Genomic DNA, 20,730 nt, shown 5'->3' on the forward strand with positions numbered 1-20,730 from the left:
CAGAATGGCTATCATCAATAAATCGATAAACAACAAGTGTTGGGAAGGATGAGGAGAAAGGGAACCCTCATGCACTATTGGTGAAGCCACTGTGGAAAACAGTACGGAGGTTCCTCAAAAAATGAAAAAATAGGACTATCTTATGACCCAGCCATTCCATTTCTGGGTATTTATGCAAAGAAATCCAAAACACTAATTCAAAAAGATAGATGTACTCCTATGTTCACTGCAGTGTTATTTACAACAGCCAAGATGTGGAAGCAGCCTAAGTGCCCATCAATAGACGACTGGATAAAGAAGATGTGGTAAATATACACAATGGAATATTACTCAGCCATAAAAATAATGAAAAATGTTCACTTGCAACGTGGATGGATCTAAAGAATATTATGCTACGTGAAATAACTCAGACAGAGAAAGACAAATACCATATGTCACTTATATGTGGAATCTAAAGAACAAAATCAACGAACAAACAAATCAGAAACAGACTCATAGATACAGAAAACAAACTGATGGTTGCCAGATGGGGTTGGGGATGGGGGGAGGGTGAATAGGTGAAGGGATTAAGTACAAACTGGTAGTTACAAAAAAATAGTTACAGGACGCAAAGTACAGCATAGGGAATATAGTCAATAATACAGGAATAAGTATATAGAGTGCCAGGTGGGTACTAATGAAGGGGATCACTTAGTAAATTACATAAATGTCTAATTACTATACTATACACCTGAAACTAATATAAAATAATATTGAATGCCAACGGTAATTGGAAAAAAAAGCATTTATAATGTTCAAAAAATAAATTTGAAAAATAGGTCCCTCTGTAATATCGACCCGATTTCCAATTATCCTTAAAAGGATTTTAAGGATCCACAGTTCAGTAGCAGTAGTTCCCACTGTAATTTCTGATTTACAGAGAAGAGCAATCATAGAGCTCTTCAGGAATGCTGGGGCTCCCCTCACATATTTACTTCTCAGAGTCATGGTGAAAGATATCTCTTCTGGACCCTCCCAAGGTGGGTGAGCAGGCCTTAATGATAAATCCACTTCACCGTTCCACTCTCCCTAATAAGCCTTTGGATCATTTCCTCTACGGTATACCAAGGCAGGTATGGCATTTTAACTTCATTTAGCTAGGTCACCTTTTGGTCCATACTTCAGCCAAATGAACAAACTGTTAGAGCCCTTTCTAACTCCTCAAGCTACAACAGTGAATCCAGAATCTCTGCTTAGTGGTCCTATATCAATAAATTTGGCCTGATCCAACTTTATTTTCCTTCCACCATTATTCCACACCCTTAATATTCATTCCCACTATATTCCCCAGATTTATATCTGTGTAAATCAGAAAAAATCATGCAGTTTTTAAGTGTGCAGTACATTTCCTCATGGGTCACACTTTGTAGCTGACCCTTGAGGGCCTGCTGGGACTTGAGTCTAGTTATAGGTCTAGGAGCAAGGGTGAGTGAGTGGTACGCGTAGTTCCTGAGGACAATCAGCAATGTCTTGCAAAGCAATTACTTCTGGAAAGGCCATTACAGGTTCTTCAGGCAAAGTAGGGTTAAATTCCTCAAACAGGAGTGAAAAAACTGTTTCTACTGGCAAAGAAGACTGATCAAAATTTAGGGGTTCAGTACACCATTCCAAATTTAAGGATCTCATTCCTTCTCAATTCATGCCCTCATTTTAACAGCAGACACCCTATTAGATTGGGAATTCATTTTGCATTTTCAGTCACCTTGCAGGATGAAACTGGGTTTGGTTTCAGTAATCTCAGCTCTGTGGTTACAAGAGAGAAGCATTTCTTTAGAGAAGATACAGACATTTTCAGGTCAATTATGTACAGCTTGAGCTGGGAATTTAAAGATCTAAGCTTAACCTATTATTTCCCCACTTTTTCCAACACAGTTAGGAGCAACCGGTCTCATTATACTTGTTAATTTGATAAAAATGTTTTAAGTCATCAAATACATGATGATACACAAAATATCACCATTAGATACTCCTACTCAAATACTTATAAAAGACCCTGTCTCTACTGTCACATCACACCCTGGACTATCAGTGCCCTCTGGAAATAATCATTAGTGCCTTTAAATTTAATCAGATTCAGGAACCAATTCCAGAAATACCATAAGTAATTCAGGAAACTCATCCTTAAAATTACGTTTCTCTAAAACCACTCTCAGTATCAAAATCTGAATCAGATAGGGTTCTCCAGACATACAGAACCAATATAAAAATATCTATATCTATACCTAGCTATCTCTCTTTAGATAAACATATATTGCTATCTATTAGAAATCTATTAGATTATTTATCTAAACAGATAGATATAGATTTATCTTAAGGAATTGGCCCATGCATTTGTGGGGCTAGCAACTCTGAAATGCGTAGGGCAGATCTGCAGGCGGGGAAACTCGGGCAGAAACAAATACTAGTCTGGAGGAAGAATTGTTTCTTCTTGAGACACTTCAGTTTGAAATTTAGGCCTTCACTTGAGTGGATTAGGTCCACCCACATTATTGAGGGTAATCTCCTTTACTTAAAGTCATTTGATTGTAGATGTGTTAACCACATCTTCAAAATACCATTACAGTAATACCTAGATTAGCATTTGACTAAATAACTAAGTACTGCAGCCTAGTCAAGTTAACATAAAACTAATAGACACACGTATGTACTACTAAACGTAGAGATTTCTCAACCAAGTCTTATTTTCAACCATAGAAAAGACCTTTTAAACAAGAATATCTTATGTACTCCAAAAAGGCAGTAAATTTTTAGTGAGGGCACTTTGTGAGGGGACAAGAGGGATAATCCTTCCTCCAAAACTTATTGGATCAGGCCTGATCACTGCACTGTACACCTGAAGCTGAAGCTGAACAATAATTAATGTCAACTATAATTTTATATGTGTGTATATATATATATATATATATATATATATATATATATATATATATAAAATTACAAGAAGCAGAGTACAGCATTAGGAATAGAGACAGTGGAAATGTAATGGCTCTGTGCCATGTGAGAGGGGTAGTGGATGGGGAGAGGGGGGTTATCACTGTGTGAGGGATATAAATGATAAATGTCTAACTATTACATTGTTTTATGCACCTGAAACTAATTAAAAAATGTTAAAAAAAACAAAGTCAATCAGAAATATCTATTTTATTTCTACATTCTAAGAATACACAATTGGAAATTAAAATTAGGTATTTGTCAACTTTTTGCAATTTGTTTTTCCTTCTAAATAAATGTTCACTGGTGTACTTAAAAACAAACAAACAAAAAACGACTTATTGGAGAAACAAACTTTCCATAAACCACCTCTTTCCTACCTCCAAGAACATCATTCTTAGGAAGCTATAACATTGTATCTACATTTTTAACACAGTGTTTATGTTTCAAAAATGTGATTTTCAACTCTACAACAGAAATCACACTTTAAAATTACAAGTCAGAGTGAGCTCACTTTGAAAATTAATGACTTTAAAAAGAGGGATGGTATCTACTGAATCTGTTGCTTGACTTGACTCTGACCAAAAAAACCTTACAAATTACTATTTTATTTTCTCTCACTGATGAAGTATAATCCAAACCAGAAGAAATCCAAACCAGATAGGGTGAGTAGGTGAATAATGGGCCAAATAATCAAAACAGCACATAAAGAAATCTTATAAATGGGTTGAAATAATTCCTGTCTGTCCTTATTAAAAATATTTTTAAAAACTTTTCTTGGCAATTCATTCATTCAATAAACATCCACTATGTGCCAGGCACTGCTGAAGACACCTGGGTTACATCCCTGAACAAAATGATGATCCTGTCCAGATGTATCTCACATTCTAGCAAGATAACATCTTTGTCCAGCTATTTGCTCTCTGAACATAATAACCCAAGCATAAGAAGTATCAAAACATTTTCTGAAAATCTACTATATGTCAGTCAACTTCCAGTTCTGAGTTTGGCCTTCCAGCAGGCACTATTTCAATACTAGCATAGAGTCTGGTCTCTGGAGCTAGACTGTCTGAGTCCACATCCTAGTTCCACTAATTCCAAGCTGCATGACCTTGGCCAAGTTATTTAATCTTCATGTATAAAACAAAAATAATCATACTACCTCACTGGATTATGTAAAAATTAAATGAGTCAAATGTGTAAAGCACTTAATCAGGCATATAGAAGGTATTAAAACATTAGCTATTACAATTTTAATTCAATTTCCAGAAAACCATGCAATAATGGGGAAAATAATACCAATGGTAACTTTCAAAACATTTTTATCTGGTCCATTTACCCTCTATTATTACTATCTGCAAGAGTTCTATTCTCAACTGAATTTACATGATTTCCAGTTAAGTTTTATAAAAACTACAAAATGTGAGCTCTATATATCTCATGCACAACACTAACTCATGGTGGAGTTTGTATAAACACAGAGTTAAGAAGCTTTTACTCTAATGAGAAAATTTCTTGAAAAGTCAAAATTACTCATTTTTCCTGAAATTACAACTGCAATTATCTCAAGAACTTTGTCATCAGAACCAGCAAATATGGGTTATGTAATTCCCTAGTTCTAATGCCTGGGTGCCTAAATAGTACATTCAATTTCGTACGTTTGCAGTTGTCAATATTCATGAACTGAAGTTCTCAACCTAGGCTCACTGCATATAATAAAAATACAACCAGTCATCTGAAATTGATGGCTCATCCTCATTTGTTAAAAATCGGATTCATTCTTGGTCCAAAGTTTATAAGGGGTCAACAAAGTCAAAATGGTTAATGCCCACATTTTAGAAGTAACTGGATTGTAAACGTGCTGCAAATATTGCCTTCCCCAAAGTGAAGTCTACTCATTAATATAACTATGCCTACTGACAAGTAGGCAGGCTAGTAAAACATTTTCAAAGTTGCTTTTAAAGGGATCAATTTTGGTAAAGAATAATGCAGGATGGACTGTATATCTGATCACGTTTTTACACCCTTAAGGTGGGTAAGTGCTAAGGCACAACATAACGTTACTATGTACACACATCAATTATCTTAGTCCACAGGTACGGTTTTTACCCTAATGTCAGGAAGAAAGCATTGAACTATGGAGCATTCCGTTTCAATACAGTAGGTGCCTTCGACTCTCCAGTGGAAATCGGGGGGGGGGGGAGCGGGGGAGAGGAGAGGGCGATGGACAAAGAAAGTGTCTCCCCCAACCATCCCACACAGAATTCTACACCTTGAGGCATTTCTCAAGCATAGGTATGGGCTGCCCCTTTCTCCAGAATCTGACAGCTAAGAAAGGTCTCCTTAGAGGAAGGTATGGCACGGCTTCCCAAATACGGCGATAAGGAATGACCTGCCGGCCCCTAAAGAGAAGGTACCTTGTTGCTCATTCTTAAAACAACTCCGAGAGCAGGAGCACCCAGGCCCCTCCTCATCAGACTTCCGTGGGAGGGAAGAGCAGAGGGTGAAAGGTTACAGCAGAAGGCAGGATTTGCCAGGACACTGGCCCAACAGAAAAGGGCGGAGGTGACCTCTTTCGGCAGCAAAGGGTGGCGGGGCGAGTGTGGATGACCCCCGCCTCCCCACCCACCCCGCAGGCGCACCCCTGCCACAGCAGTAGTCGGTTTCCCGCCCGGGGTCTGCTCCCCAAGGTGCACCGCGTTGAAGGTGCCCTCACCACCCCTCCCGATGTCCCTTAGAGGTCTTGGGCCCAGGTTACCTCTTAGGACGTTGAGGCCGCCGACGCACAGGCCGGACGACACCTCCTCAGATACCACGGCGGTGTCACTCAGCAGAGTGACCTGGCCGAGCGATGACCACAGCGCTGGACCCCGCGGGACTCAGTGGGCGCTCGCCTCCCCCCAGCCCCAGCCCAGCCAGCCGCGCCCACTAGCAATGTGCTCGAGACCGCCCGTGAACGCTCTGTGCGGCCCTCAGCACGCCGCTGCGCGGCACCACGGGACTCGTAGTTCCGGTGGGAAGGTGTGCGACGCTCCACTCTCTGCCGAGGGCGGCATCACGTGAGCAGCACACGCCCCGGAAATGGCGTAACAACGCACGCGTGGCGTGGCGCGGCTCGCCGCTTCCGCAAACAGAACCGTGGGTCCCTGTGTCGGTGAGTGTGGTGGCTGGAGCTCCAGCCTTCCTTTTGTCTCTAGGTCCTCCACCGCAGTCGAGGTGGAAGGGCTGTATCAGGCTGCACCCCAGGGCCTCGCTGAGCGGGCTGGCTAGGGAGGAGGTGTCAGATGAAGCGTCTGTGTGTCTTGTCTGTGTGTCTTGAGCTGAGGATTAGAAACCTGGGCCGGAGGTTTAGTTAAGAGCTAGGCTGCGTCAATGACGGAAGAGGATGAACTTGGCTGAAGAATTCCCTTCTTGCTTGTCGCATCTTCTTGGGCCCCCGGGTTGACCCCGTCTAACTGGCGGGTTGGGGCGTAGAGCTTGTCTAGCTTGAGTTTAAGCCTGGCGGCCCTGGCGCCCTACTCGGTTGTTCTCTGAGAAACAAATGACTGAGATGTCGCTTGCCTCAGAGGTGTGACTGGAAAGCCCGACCGAAATGCCTGCTTTATCATATCCATCTCGATGCCAGTGGACTCTTCCCTAAGCTCCTTCCTCGAGGATTCTGAAGGGAGCTCTCGTGTTTGGAGTTTATTATTCCTCTTTGACGCTAGGTTTCAAACATTCTTACCCAGCCATCGTTTGGAATTCTCTGTCGTTTATTCTGACCGAATTGATTGTTTCTATGACATCTCATCTGTGGAAACAGTTACTTATAAATAAAATTCACACCTATTCCCAGTACTAGTTTCAGCATTAATTACTGCTAAAGATGATAAACCATATTGGTCTACTTCAATGTAAAACCTCTTTCTGTTCCTTTGGGAAATAAATGACAGGAGACGACAGGGATTTGATAATTCCAAGGTCCGTTTTACTAGGTAACCATTTTAAGTAGTCATTCTGCGAAATACTTTTTGGGTGATTTTTTTCCCCTCCTCTAATTCAGCTCCTCCTATTTTGGCATGTTTTGGTATTTTGTTACCTCAAACCTTGGGTAAAGTTCATGTCCCTTGAAACCCTTCCCTGTCTATAATGACTTTTTTTTTTTACCCATTTCCTTAAGCAACTTTATTTCTTATTCCATTTTTTTACTCAAAAGACTTTTACCCTCTTCATAACTTTCAGATTCTGAATTTACTGAATCTAACTGATTTTTGTATTTCTGTTCTCCATTTGTTTTGAATAATACAGCCTAAAGTTTTAATAGTGGTATATAATAAGCTGTGAGTTCCTTGAAGACAAATTTCACACAGTGCCTCATTGAGCGCCTCTGTTGTAGAGGTTCAGTAAATTTGTTGAATGATAATAAAAGGATTACTGTAAGAATTCCTGTCGACTAAATAGTTTCCTCTCCATCCCATTTTATACATAGGCCTAAGGGCATTTGAAAGAGACTTAATGGTCATTAAGTTGCTGACTGAGTCTTGAAACTTCTTGTCCAAAGACATTGCCACTTTCTTCACTTTCTACCTAATTCTGACGCCTATTACAAAATAGGGCTCTCGGAAGTCAACTGTAAGTTCCCAGACATTTCCTGTAATTGGTGCCCCTAGTATCTCTGATTTTTTTTTTCAGTATCTCTATGCCGAAAGAAATACCTAACAGTGTAACTTACAAGTAGTTTAGTGCAAAGAATTTAAGTATTTATGTCCTAACAACTTTATTTTAGAAAATAACACACAAATTGAAAGAAAAAATATTTATGTTTAACTCTTAGTTAACCACAAGTCCTTACTAATGGAATCTGTACACAATGTTACGTACTGAACAGCTAATCAAGTCTTGAAACATCACTAGTTCCATTTCCTGTTTAACACTCATTTTCTTTGGTACCACAAAAATCTCAGCTACACAAAGTTATGATGTCATTGAAAGTGATGTAATATGCTCAGTTGAAACTGTGCTCTACTTGAAGTTGTATCTGTGATAATCTTCCAGATGTTAGATATCATTGTGGTTCCTATAAAGTTTTTCAATATCCTGCTGTGTCTATGTGAGTTAGAGTGCCCAGCACACAATTTGGGAACCAAGGCTACAGAGTAAGGATCAGAATAGAAAAGGAACTTGTATACCCCCACTTCATTTGTCAGTTTTAATATCAGTAGTGACTTTTATGGATAAGATTGTGGAAGTGTTTGGGGATTATAATTAGTACTACCACATTAGCATATTCAGAAATTGATTTTAATATATATCAACATTATTTTCAGTAGTCTCTATAATGAGGTTTTCTAAAACTACCAGTTGATTACTGAAATGAAATTGCTTGCTTTTGTTTAAAATTGTTTTAAAGTCTTAGCATTAGTGGTTTATAAGTAAAATCAAATTTTTGCCATTTCAGTGTTAGTACATGAAGTTGTACCATCTGTTTAAGTAATCCAAAAGGGAATATTCTCCAAAAACAGGAATATAAAAAGATCTCCCTTGAAGAGATAAACACATCGAAAGACTCAGAAACAGATTCTTCATTCAGTATTAATAAAAACACAATCACTCTTGGGATTGGGCTTTCTGAAACGGTTCCTACCTGTGGGCAAGTAGACACACCAAAAAGGAGAAAAATGGAGTTTGCAGATGGTCTTATAAAGGAAAGTTCTAGTTGTGGAGAAGACACTCCATCCAAGAAAAAAAAACTTCATACTGAAATTGTCTCAGAGGAAAAAGGTTCTGGTGATGATGAAGGCATTTCAAGGAAAAGAAGAAAGGAAACTGATGATTTTTCAAAAGATGAAGCTTCTACTGGATATGGCACTCAGGAAAGGAGAAAAATAGACCTGGAGGATGTTCCTGAAAGGCAAAAAGTATGTTGAATGTTTTCTCTTTTATTCATAATGGGATATGTCAAATGTGGAGCATCTGTGAGATAATACTGTTTTTTTAAACATAACTTAAGAGTGTTCTTTTTTAATGGATATTGTGTTAAGGTAGAGTAGGCTTTTAACATTTATATTTTAATTGTTTTTATTAGGTGAAACTTCTGCTGAGATATTTTTATGTTATTTGAGAACTCTTATTTTACTAGAAACTTATTTTACTAGAAAGCTAGTTCTTATAGTTTGCATTTTCTTAGTGTTTTAAAAAAGACAAGAGTATGGGGTCCAGATGATTTACCTTTTTCTTCCTTTATTGTTTGGCTCTTTTTTATATCTGAAGTAGTTGACATTATCACTTAAAATGATAAATTTCAAAATCATACCCCGCTTTACAGTCCTTTCTTAATGCACTTCCTTTCACTATCTTGTTTTCGACTTCTTATTGGGATAGTTACATAGAGTTTTAGCTACTAAGTGGATGCAAAAGCAGGGATGTTTAGAAGGGATACTATAGAGCAAGGGTTAGCAAGTTATTTTGGTCTGGGACTACCATATTGTGAAGGCATCTGAAGCAGAATCTGGATTTGGAGGGAAAGAGAACTTCAATGAATGAGTAAAATTCTGCCACCAACCCTGAAGAGGAAAGTGGCAGATTGGCCAGGCATTTGACCTTTAGTAGAGTGTAAATCCTTGTAACAGAGAGGAGCTTGCATTATAAATGTGGTTTTCCAACTTACACTAGCAGCAGAACCCTTTTCTCAAGTGAAAATCTTAAACCTGATATGTGAAATAGGTAAAAGGTGAATCACTTTTGTTGAACAAGGAAATGAGAGGGATCTGAAGCCCTTTTCCTACCATGGCATTTTTGCAGACTGCTTAGGTCCTTAAGTAGGGAGCACAAATTGAAAATGGTGAATTAGATTAATAGCAAATAATAATAGAAATCACTGACACTGAACATAGCATTGAGTTCTTATCCCTTTGTGTGTATCTCATTTAATGCCCACAACTATTTTATAGTAATATATATATATATATAACATGCCTATTTTATTTTCTTGTAGGAACCCCATCTACTGACTGGCATTTATTGAACTGAATAAATCAGAACTCTGGAAGAGTGTTTTATTAAGACATTGATACCAAAATTGTACCAATGAAAGATCAAGACGAAAATGTTAAACCTAGAGATGTTTTTAAACCCAGGGAACAGGGGAAAACAAGTCTTACATCTGATTATAATTAGTGGGATTTCTGTGATTAATGCCATTGCTTAATGAAGTTTACCAATTTCAGTAGTATTTTATCCTTTATAGGTCATATGCTCTTTGAGGCTTTTTTTTTTTTTTTTTACCATGTTCTGATTCTTAATTTTGTTACATTCTTTTATTTTCAGACATTGGAAGAAGGACACAGCTCAGCAGTAGCTGCCCATTACAATGAACTTCAGGAAGTTGGTTTGGAGAAGCGTAGTCAAAGTCGTATTTTTTACCTAAGAAACTTTAATAATTGGATGAAAAGCGTCCTCATTGGTATGATTGTTATTTTATTTATAGTTTGGAATTTCTTATTTCATCTTATGTCTCATTCTTCCCTCCCCCCATGGTTAATCATACACCAAGATGCTAGATTTTTAATTCCTTTGCATTTAATTATCAAACCTTGGCTTTATAGAATTGGAGCCAAAACTAAAACTGCCTTTAAGATAAATTCTTTTCATATTCACTTTTGGTTGACTACGTAAGATATTAATGAATGTCTAATGGATAGTAAGTTGAACAGTTAACTAGTGTGCTCCTTTCATACTTAGAATTAAGGTTACCTAGTGCTATTAAGTAATTATTCTGTTTCTCTCTGATAGTTCTGAAACAATGACATATTGTTGGATTAAACATTCAGGTTCCATTAAGTCAAGAAACTGGACAATATTATGATTTTTTTTATCTCTAGGCCTTTAATGAGTTGGTAAAGGTCCTGTGTGTTGGTTGTCCATTGAACTTATCTTTCTTGTATGGTGTCTGAGGAGAAATAAATTTTGTTGAGGATTGATGAAGACATTCAATTTTTTGGAGCCAGCATTTTTTCTATAGAAACTCATCTTTGAAATTAAAGTGTAAGTCAGTGGAAGAGATATGATTTATTTCTAGGATATATTTATTGCTTTGTAGATCTAGTACATTTACTAGACTCTTACATAAGAGTTTAGAATTTTTAAAAGCCAGTGTATTTTGAAGTTTTTCACAGTAAGATTATTTGTTTCTATTTTTGTGTTTTAAAGCCAGCCTCAGGAAAAGTGAGAATGCTTTCTTGGTTACACTGGAAAGAATAAAATGCCAATTATGGGCACTTCTTACTAGTTTTGATGATAATTTACTAATTTTTAAAGGTAAATTAGACATTCTGAGTAGTATTAGGAGTGGGAACTAGGCTCATTTTTTTTCAAGCACATTTTAATATTTTCTATTTTTTAATATTCATGTTTTATTACAAAAATATGATTTATTTCATTCTGCCAGTTGTCAGGTAGGGTAACTGAGTGTCAGCTTTCTTTTTTCTTTCTTTCTTTTTTTTTTTAATATGTCATTTTTAGCCTATACTTTTAAGGTAATCTTTGGACCCTAGTCCTAATTTCTTTTCTTTTCCTATGCAGATCCACTAATGCAGATAACTTATCATTGGATATTTTCAAATGATGTATCTTTTATTTATGTATTTATTCATTGAAAGACTTAAGTCAAACTTAGCAAAAATGGATCTCAGAATATTTATGGTATTTTCCTTCCTCAGCTGTTCCAGCAACTCTCTCAGTGGGTGCTCTGCCATCTGCACCTGTCTTTCTGGTTCTGATGCAAGCTTGGTATATGCCAAGCTCCTGTCTGGCTTTTGTCTCTCTCTTCTCAACACCCATTCTTTGTCATTCATTTTCTCTTTCTTTTTGGTGCTTATAGCTTAGTAAATAGTTGTACTATTCTTGAATATGATGAAGATATCTTTCAGTAATGTTTCATAATGATTACCCACCTCATTAGTCTTACTGTATGAAAATAAAGAGATTTTATAATAGTTGCTTTTCACTCTTTCAGTGTTATTTTTTATGCTGTTTTCTTAAGAGTCATCACAGAAAGTTAAATATGGAACACTTGCACTTCTATTGAAATTGAGATACTGTGGACAGTGAAAGACAGAAGCATTTATACAGAATAGACTAGCAGTCAAAATAGTACACACATGAAATAGTTAAACTCAGTGATAAAGATAGGAAGAGTAAATCTAGGATGCCATATTGTATCAAGTTTTAGAATTGCTGAATACTTCAGTTGTCTAAAAATATTAAGATGCCTTTAACTGATATTTGAAGCATTTGGCTATTGATATATGGGCACCTATGATACTATTTGTTGGCTACTAATATGATTTCGTAGATTGGGATGAACGATTCCATTTTTACTTCAGAGTACTTAAGAATTCTGATGATAGCAAAATTAAGAGGTATGTATAGTTTTTTGACTAGTTCTTGTATTTCTTTTAGTGGTAAGCCTGATATCTTTTGAGAAAATCAAGCACTCTTACCTCATAATTATTTTGATTAACTTAAGTGTATAGTTAGCTAAATACTTCATTTTGGAAAGAGAAAACTACAAAAAACTATGAATATTTTTTTTATGAACAATTGAGTCTTGTATTAATTAGAGTTTAAAATATCTGCTATTTAATGTTGAATCAGATTGTGAAAGTAACATTTAAAACCTTATCTTAAGTTTCAAAGATACCAGACACATGTTTTTTTCATCTTTAATGCTAGAAGTTTAAGTTAATTAACTCTTAGTCATATTTTGAAACATTTACCGAAGGTTATGAATTAGAAAAATGAAAATGTAACAATTTGTATTACGTGTCAGGCAGAAGTTAATAGGTTATTAGGGGCAAGAGTTTATGCTTTAGTAAAAATGGAGGAGACCATTTACTGTGATTTATTTCTTTCTTAGGGGAATTTTTAGAAAACTTGCGACAGAAAAAAAAACGTGATATCAGTGTTTTGGACCTGGGATGTGGTAAAGGTGGAGATTTGCTCAAGTGGAAAAAGGGAAGAATTAACAAGCTAGTTTGTACTGGTAAGATAAATAATGGGGAAAATAATAATTTGTAGTCAGTCAGGGAAATGGAAAATAAAAAGGATCTCATTATCAGTGCAACACTAAAATACCTATGACAGTATATCTGGGTGCTACTCATGAGGTGGGTGTTTTTAAAATATCAGATTTTATTAACGGTGTTATAGTATGGTTAATTAGCCTGGGATAACTTGTTCTTCTTAAAAGAAAGGAAGCAATTAAAGATGATTAGAGTCATGTCTAAAGTACACAATTTCATCAACAAAAATAGTGATCAGAGTGGATGGCAATACATCAAATAGAGGGAAAAAATCTTATTGTTTATCCTTGGAGGGTGCTAGGAAATTTACTCATTATTCTGAAATTCATAAATTAAGTGGGGAGGTGGGGATTGAGTATTTATCTTCCCAACCTTGTATGAACCATATTTCAAGGTAACCAAATGATTGAAAAGGGAAGTTCCTCTTTCTTGAAAAATCGTAATAAGTGCAGGAGGAATGATGAAAATCACGATTTTTCCACCCTGATGAAATAATAGATCTAAGCAACAATCATAAAAAGATGCTAAAGCTATTAGATGAAAGGTTGAAAGCACCTGAACCCACTAGTCAGTCTTAACACTAAAGTGGAACAAGCAGGCATTATGTTCTTCCAATGTGATAAGTAACAGGAAGTATACAGCACAACCTATGAAGTGTTGCCTACATTGGCACTTCTCAAATTTTTTGGTTTTATGACCACTGTACACTCTTTAAAATGATTGAGGACCCCAGAAAACTTTTGTGTATGGTTATATCTATTGACTGTAAAAATTAAAAATGATAATTTAAGAAATATTTTTAACCCATTAAAAAACAAAATTTAGTAAGAAGACTGGCATTTTAAAAATATTTTATGCAAATTCCTTTAGAGTCTGGAATAAGGGGACAACTGGATTCTCTCACCTATTTCTGCATTCATTATGTTGTGATTTGGTATTTTATTTAATAAGTGGTTGTAAAATGAAGGAATACTTTAATAGTCTTTTCAGATAATTGAAGATGTTCATCTTTGATACTACATCAAAACTTGGCAAGCAGTATGTAGTTCCTTAAACATCCACAGTGTGGAATCTGAAAATGTATTAATGACTTTTCGTATTGTTACATTTAAATCCATTGGTCTGTCTTGCACTTTGAATGAATCTTTGGCCCTGTGAGATTTTATAATATTTGGAAAATAATGTTCAGTAAAGTTATGCAAATCTTCCTATGTTGACGTCAAGAAATCACATTTGTTTAGTATCACCACCAATGAGAGAAGTAATAGCAAGATGCCTAGCCCATGGTGGTAGGTGTAAGTTTTTCAGAATTGTAATTTTCACTTGAAAGCTCAAATTTTACCATTGGTAACAAATACATCTTTTGTTTTCCTTGAAATGACAGGCTCACTTTGTTCATTTTCAAGAAAATTTCTGCCAGATTATCAAGTCAGAATACCTAGCTTATCTGTCAATGGTGCTTTCAAAGTGAAAACAATTTTCTACGAGAAAAGTGACCAGTACAGTTTATAATACAATCACACCAGTCCTGTTCAAGCTTTGTTATATAGCAGAAATGTTTTAGTATTTTCCATTTCATCACATAGAATATTAAAAAGAGCCAAGACTTAATAAAATTAATTTTTACTGCTTTCTCAAGGATATTTTTAGATGGAACTGGCTTTTTTTTTTTTCTCATGCTGGTTTATAGTGGTGAAGAATATAAGTATTACCAGGACCGTTTGCTACCACTATCTTGTATTCATAATAAGGTGCCAGTATTTTACCCACCATTGCTTTTGCTCCATCTGTGCAAATCTCAATACAGGAAAAAAGGCAAATAACATTTTATTAAGCAAATATAAATTTGGCATTTCCAAACCTGGGTATAAAGTATTAGGTTTTATGATTCAAATTAGAATCTAAACTTTCTGCTTTTAACATTGAATAAGCATTTAAAAATCATCACAGAACTTTTCTGTTATACGTATCTATTGAGAAAGCTTTTAATGCCTTTTGAAAAATGATAGGACATTTACATGCGAACAAAGACTTTCTTTTTTGTTTTGAAGGAAATAGAACCTTTTTGCTTGTATTAAGACTTGGTTTCATACCAAAGTTTAAGTTGAAATCAATGTCTAGATTTGTGCCATCTTTGTATTTACATTTTGTTTTCTCTGCAGGTCTTTGTTGACAAGTCACTAACACCCCTTTCCCTTCCAGATATTGCTGATGTTTCTGTCAAACAATGTCAGCAGCGGTATGAGGACATGAAAAATCGTCGTGATAATGAATATATTTTCAATGCAGAATTTATAACTGCTGATTGTTCAAAGGTACAAGGTTTTTAAAAATTTATCAATTTATTTTTCATATTTTTAGTTTGATAAAATTTGTTTTAAAAATCAGCTCTTTTTGAAAATGTGCTTTGAAATGTTAAAAATCTTAGGCCTTGCATTTTCAGTTTCAACTAGAAATTCTGTTGTGATAAATTTTTTAAATGGTCCCCTGAGTGCTTTTGAGAATTTTTTGCTTTTAATAATTTGAACTTTTGAAGTCACTTGTTGCTTTTCTGTTTGGGCAAGGTTTATTTTACAGTATTTTGAAATAGAACTGAACTTATGTTTTGTTCACCTTGTAATTTATAAGGGTAGTTTCCCAACATATTAGAGGCTGTTTTATTTCACCTTCTACCTGCTTCTCAATTGCCTAACAACTCTGAAGTTTAAGAACTACAGAGACACTTGAATGGTGCAAGTCTCACCTTGAAATGTATGTTCTTTGTTTGACTTTTGTGAGCTCATTAAGCTATTAGAGCTACCTTTAATCCTACACATGTTGTTTGCAGTTTTGAAAGTGAGAGGAAACATGGTAGTATACTGCTAGAATGTTGGAAACTTTTAAAAACACTAGTATTTATATATATTTAAATGTCCATAAGGCCAGCTTTGTATGTTTTTTAACACGTTGCGTACGGATCATGAGAATCTTCGTTTTTTCTGAGCCATGCGTTAAGGATGGATAACGAGAATTCTCGTTTTTACTGTTGACTCTTTTTACTTTGCATATTTTATTGAATTATTTGTAGAATAATTATTTATAGAATAATTTATTTGTAGAATCTATTATTTATAGAAAAATAATAAATGACGTAGAAGCATTTACGCTTTAAAGAGAAGAGTGCATTTTAAAGTAGTTTCTTTTAAAAACCTGCCGGAACAGAGGGGTATGAGGGATTTAAACCCCACCGTACGCAACGTGTTAAAGTTATTGTTCAAAGTCATTCTACTTTGGCTTTCAAATGAAAACAAATGAAAGGATCGACTCTTTTAAATGTTACCTATGATTGATATATTGGATGATATGTAGGATGATTTCAGAATCCCTAGTTTTTAAAATTACTATGAAAATGGGAATCAAATTCTATTGAACAAGAATGAAAGAATGATTTCATTATGACCCTTGTTATACATAAGAGAAAGGTAGTGAAGACTGAGGGAAAGGATAGATCAGTTGGAGAGCGTGTCTACTTTTATTTTAAGAACCCTAATTCTAGAAACTAATTGATTAAAAATTTTTTATGCTGCACTTAACTTCAAAATGTTTGCCCATTTTAATTTGCTTTAGGAACTTTTGATTGACAAATTTCGTGACCCGGAAATGTGCTTTGACATCTGCAGTTGTCAGTTTGTCTGTCATTACTCTTTTGAGTCCTATGAGCAGGCTGACACAATGCTCAGAAATGCTTGTGAGAGACTTAGCCCTGGAGGCTATTTTATTGGTACCACTCCCAATAGCTTTGAACTGATGTAAGTATTTTCAAATGTATTGTGAATTACAAAGTGCTGAGCGTTAAGCTTATTTTAAAGTAGCAAATGTTTATCAGAAATAAAGTTTTTATAAAACTTAAAAACATTATTAGAAAGATTGTTAATGATCTTTTAGTATATTGCTTCTAAAAAGTAGCTCAAATTAAATTAAAAAGCTTAAGTCAATTGTCTTTTTAAAATTGCATCATATAGTTTTTCACATGCATAATCTGATCAAAATAAGCCTGTGTTAATAACAGTTTTAATCTTTTTATTTTGGTTTCGGGATAACCATTATAGAAGACGTCTTGAAACTTCAGAAACAGAATCATTTGGAAATGAAATATATACTGTCAAATTTCAGAAGAAAGGAAATTATCCTTTATTTGGCTGCAAATATGACTTCAAATTGGAAGGTGTTGTGGATGTCCCTGAATTCTTGGTCTATTTTCCATTGCTAACTGAGTAAGGATGTTGTTAATCTGTTGTTATTCTCCTTTTGCCTTTGTAGAGGAAAAAAAAAAAAAAAACCCAGTATTTCTAATCATCCCTTACTTTATAGGAGACCCAATGAAAAGGTATAGCCTTGTTTAAAAAAAAAAAAAAAGGGGCTAACCTCAAATCTAGCGTTGGTGCCATACAGCCCTATTTATTTATTTTTCTTTTATTCCTGGAATTATTTTATCCTATAGGTAAGAAAGAGAGCCTATTACCTTCAGCTTGTGACAGAAAATACTTGACATTGCAAATATCAAAAGATTTTTTTTTAAATAACTGCTAGTAACTTGGCAATATAAAATGAGTCCTTTTGACAGGGATGGGTATTAAAAGTTGTTTTACATTTCACTATAGCTCTGAATTCGCCTATGTGCTCGCAAGTAATGTTGATAATAAAATCCTGATTCAGGAAAGTATTCATTCATGCACTTGAATTCCTAGGAGTCCTGGGGACTCGATAGACACTGGGAGAGTTGCGGTAGCGCACTTCATCTGAGGTGAGGCTTCAAGGCCTTATGAGAAACCTTGGTCATGGAGTTTTCCTTGATAGGGAGAGTACAAGAGTCAACTTAAATGTAGGCCGTGTCACAGTTAACCGAATTTGGTTTCCTACTTTTTAAAAACAAAAGTATTTTGTTTTAATTAGTTTCAGATGTACAAAACAATGTAATAGTTAGACATTTACACCCCTCACAAAGTGATAAACTCCCTTCCCCAATATGCTACCCCTCTGACATCGTATGTAGCTGTTACAATTCCATTGACTCTATTCCCTATCTGGTACTCCACATCCTGTGACTATATATATATTAAATTATATAGTTCACATTCAGTATTATTCAGCTTCAGCTTTAGGTGTACACTGTAGTGGTCAGAAATCTACACCGCCCATGAGTTGTCTCCCTAATAAGACAAGTGTCCATCGGATACCCTACCAAATCTTTACAACATTGTTGATTATATTCCCCAAACTGTCTTTTGTATCCCTGTGGCAATCTTGTGGTTACCAATTTGTGCTTTCTAATCCTCTCACCTTCTCCCTCATCCTCACCCCCCTCCCATCTAGCAACCATCAGTTTTTTTCTCTATGAGACTGTTTCTGATTAATTTGCTCATTTATTCTGTTCTTTGGATTCCACGTATAAGTAAGATCATATGGTATTTGTCTTTCTCTGTCTGACATTTCAATTAGCATAATGTTCTCTAGGTCCATCCACATCATTGCAAACGGTAAGATTTCATTCTTCTTTATGGCCAAGTAATACTCCATTGTATAAATGTACCACAGTTTCTTAATCCAGTCGTCTACCGATGGGCATTTCAGTTGTTGTTGGCTATTGTGACTAGTGCTGCAATAAACATAGAGGTGCATATATTTTTTCGAATTAGTTTCTTGGATTTCTCTGGATAGATACCTAAGAGAGGAATTGCTGGGTTATAAGATAGTTCCATTTCCGGTTTTTTGAGATACCTTCATACTGATTTCCATAGTGGCTGCACCTATCTGCAATCCCACCAACAGTGCACCAGGGTTCCCTTTTCTCAACATCCTCGACAGCACTTGTTATTTGTTGATTTAATGATGATAGCCATTCTGACCTGAGTGAGGTGGTATCTCACTGTGGTTTTTATTTACGTTTCTCTAATAATTAGTGAGGTTGAGCATTTTTTCATGTCTGTTGGCCATCTGTATGTTCTCTTTAAAAGTCTCTTCATGTCCTTGGCCCATTTTTTAATTGGGTTGTTTTGGGGTTTTTTTGGTGTTGAGTTGAATGAGTTTTTTATAAATTTTGGATATTAATCCCTTATCAGATGTATCATTGACAAATATCTTCTCCCATTCAGTAGAATGCTTTTTTGTTTTATTGATGGTTTCCTTTGCTGTGAAAAAAACTTTAGTTTGATGTAATCCCATATGTTTATTTTCTCTCTTACCTCCCTTGCCTGAGGGGATATATCAGTAAAAATATTACTAAGGGTGATATCTGCAAATTTACTTCCTATATTCTAGGAGTTTTATGGTTTCATATCTTGCATTTAACTCTTTAATCCATTTTGAATTTATTCCTGTGTAAAGAGGTGGTCCAGCTTCATTTTTTTGCATGTGTCTGTCCAGATTTCCCAGCACCATTTATTGAATAGACTGTCTTTACCACAATGTAAATTCTTGCTTCCATTGTCATAGATTAAATGACCATATAGGTACGGGTTTATTTCTGTTCTCTCCTTTCTGTTCCATTGATCTATGTGTCTGTTTTTGTGCCAGTACCATGCTGTTTTGATTACTATAGCCTTGTAGTATGATTTGATGTCAGGTATGGTGATACCTCCCATTTTGTTCTTATTTCTCAAGATTGCCGTAATTATTTGAGGTCTTTTATGGTTCCATATAAATTTTAGGATTATATGTTCTATTTCTGTGGAAAATGTCATTGGTAGTTTGATAGGAATTGCGTTGAATATGTATATTGCCTTAGGCGATATGAACATTTTAACTGTATTAATTCTTACTATCCATGAGCATGATACGTGTTTCCATTTATTTCTATATTCTTTAATTTCTCTCTTCGGTGTCTTATCATTTTCTGAGTACAGGTCTTTTACTACTTTGGTTAAACGTATTCCTAAGTATTTTATAGTTTTTGAAGCAATCGTAAATGGGACAGCTTTCTTAATTTTCCTTCTGATAATTTATTATTGATGCATACAAATGCAACTGACTTCTGAATATTAATTTTGTATCCTGCTACTTTACTAAATTCATTTATCAGTTCTAGTAGTTTTTTGGTGGAGTCTTTGGGGTTCTCTCTATATAGTATCATGTCATCTGCATATAATGACAATTTTACTAACTCCTTTCCAATTTCAATGCCTTATATTTCTTTTTCTTGTCTGATTACTGTGACTAGAACTTCCAGAACTATGCTGAATAAATGTGGAGAAAGTGGGCAACCTTGCCTTGTTCCTGATCTTAAGGGGAATGGCTTTAGCTTTTCCCCATTAAGTATGATGTTAGCTGTGGGTTTGTCATACGTGGCCTTTATTATGTTGAGATGTAGTCCCACTATTCCCACTTTGTTTAGAGTTTTTATCATAAATGGCTGCTGGATTTTTTTCATCTATTTTTTCTGCATCAGTTGATGTCACCATACGATTTTTATTTTTCATTTTGTTAATGTGGTGTATCACGTTAATTGATCTGCAGATATTGAAAAAACCTTGCCTACCAGGAATGAATCCCACTTAATCATAGTGGATGATCTTTTTAATGTATTGCTGAATTCTGTTTGCTAATATTTTGTTGAGTATTTTTACATTTATATTAGGGATTTCGGCCTATAGTTTGTTGTGTAATGTCTTTGTCTAATTTTGGGTTCATGGTGATAGTGCCCTCGTGAAAAGAGTTTGGGAGC

General features: G+C 35.5%; 2 protein-coding genes across 4 annotated transcripts in view; one reads left to right on the forward strand and one right to left on the reverse strand.

Annotated features, from left to right (window-relative positions):
- Positions 1-5,969, reverse strand: part of FAM210A (family with sequence similarity 210 member A) — a 41,153-nt gene extending 35,184 nt beyond the window's left edge. The window contains exon 1 of one of the 2 annotated variants that reach the window (XM_019718711.2): positions 5,729-5,969. The gene's annotated coding sequence lies outside the window, so the exon portion shown is untranslated. The remainder of the gene's footprint in view (positions 1-5,728) is intronic. The other variant, XM_074340429.1, reaches the window with a different exon arrangement.
- A 72-nt stretch (positions 5,970-6,041) lies between these two features.
- RNMT (RNA guanine-7 methyltransferase) overlaps positions 6,042-20,730 on the forward strand; it is a 32,658-nt gene continuing 17,969 nt past the window's right edge. For both annotated transcript variants that reach the window (XM_019718709.2, XM_019718710.2), the window contains exons 1-7: positions 6,042-6,124; positions 8,408-8,867; positions 10,276-10,411; positions 12,866-12,991; positions 15,234-15,346; positions 16,638-16,819; positions 17,120-17,284. In XM_019718709.2, the coding sequence (XP_019574268.1) occupies positions 8,628-8,867; positions 10,276-10,411; positions 12,866-12,991; positions 15,234-15,346; positions 16,638-16,819; positions 17,120-17,284 (962 nt within the window). In that variant the 5' untranslated portion in view covers positions 6,042-6,124; positions 8,408-8,627. The remainder of the gene's footprint in view (positions 6,125-8,407; positions 8,868-10,275; positions 10,412-12,865; positions 12,992-15,233; positions 15,347-16,637; positions 16,820-17,119; positions 17,285-20,730) is intronic.

The sequence above is a fragment of the Rhinolophus sinicus genome, linkage group LG09, assembly GCF_036562045.2.
Source record: "Rhinolophus sinicus isolate RSC01 linkage group LG09, ASM3656204v1, whole genome shotgun sequence".
In the NCBI taxonomy this organism is placed as follows: Eukaryota; Metazoa; Chordata; class Mammalia; order Chiroptera; family Rhinolophidae; genus Rhinolophus; species Rhinolophus sinicus.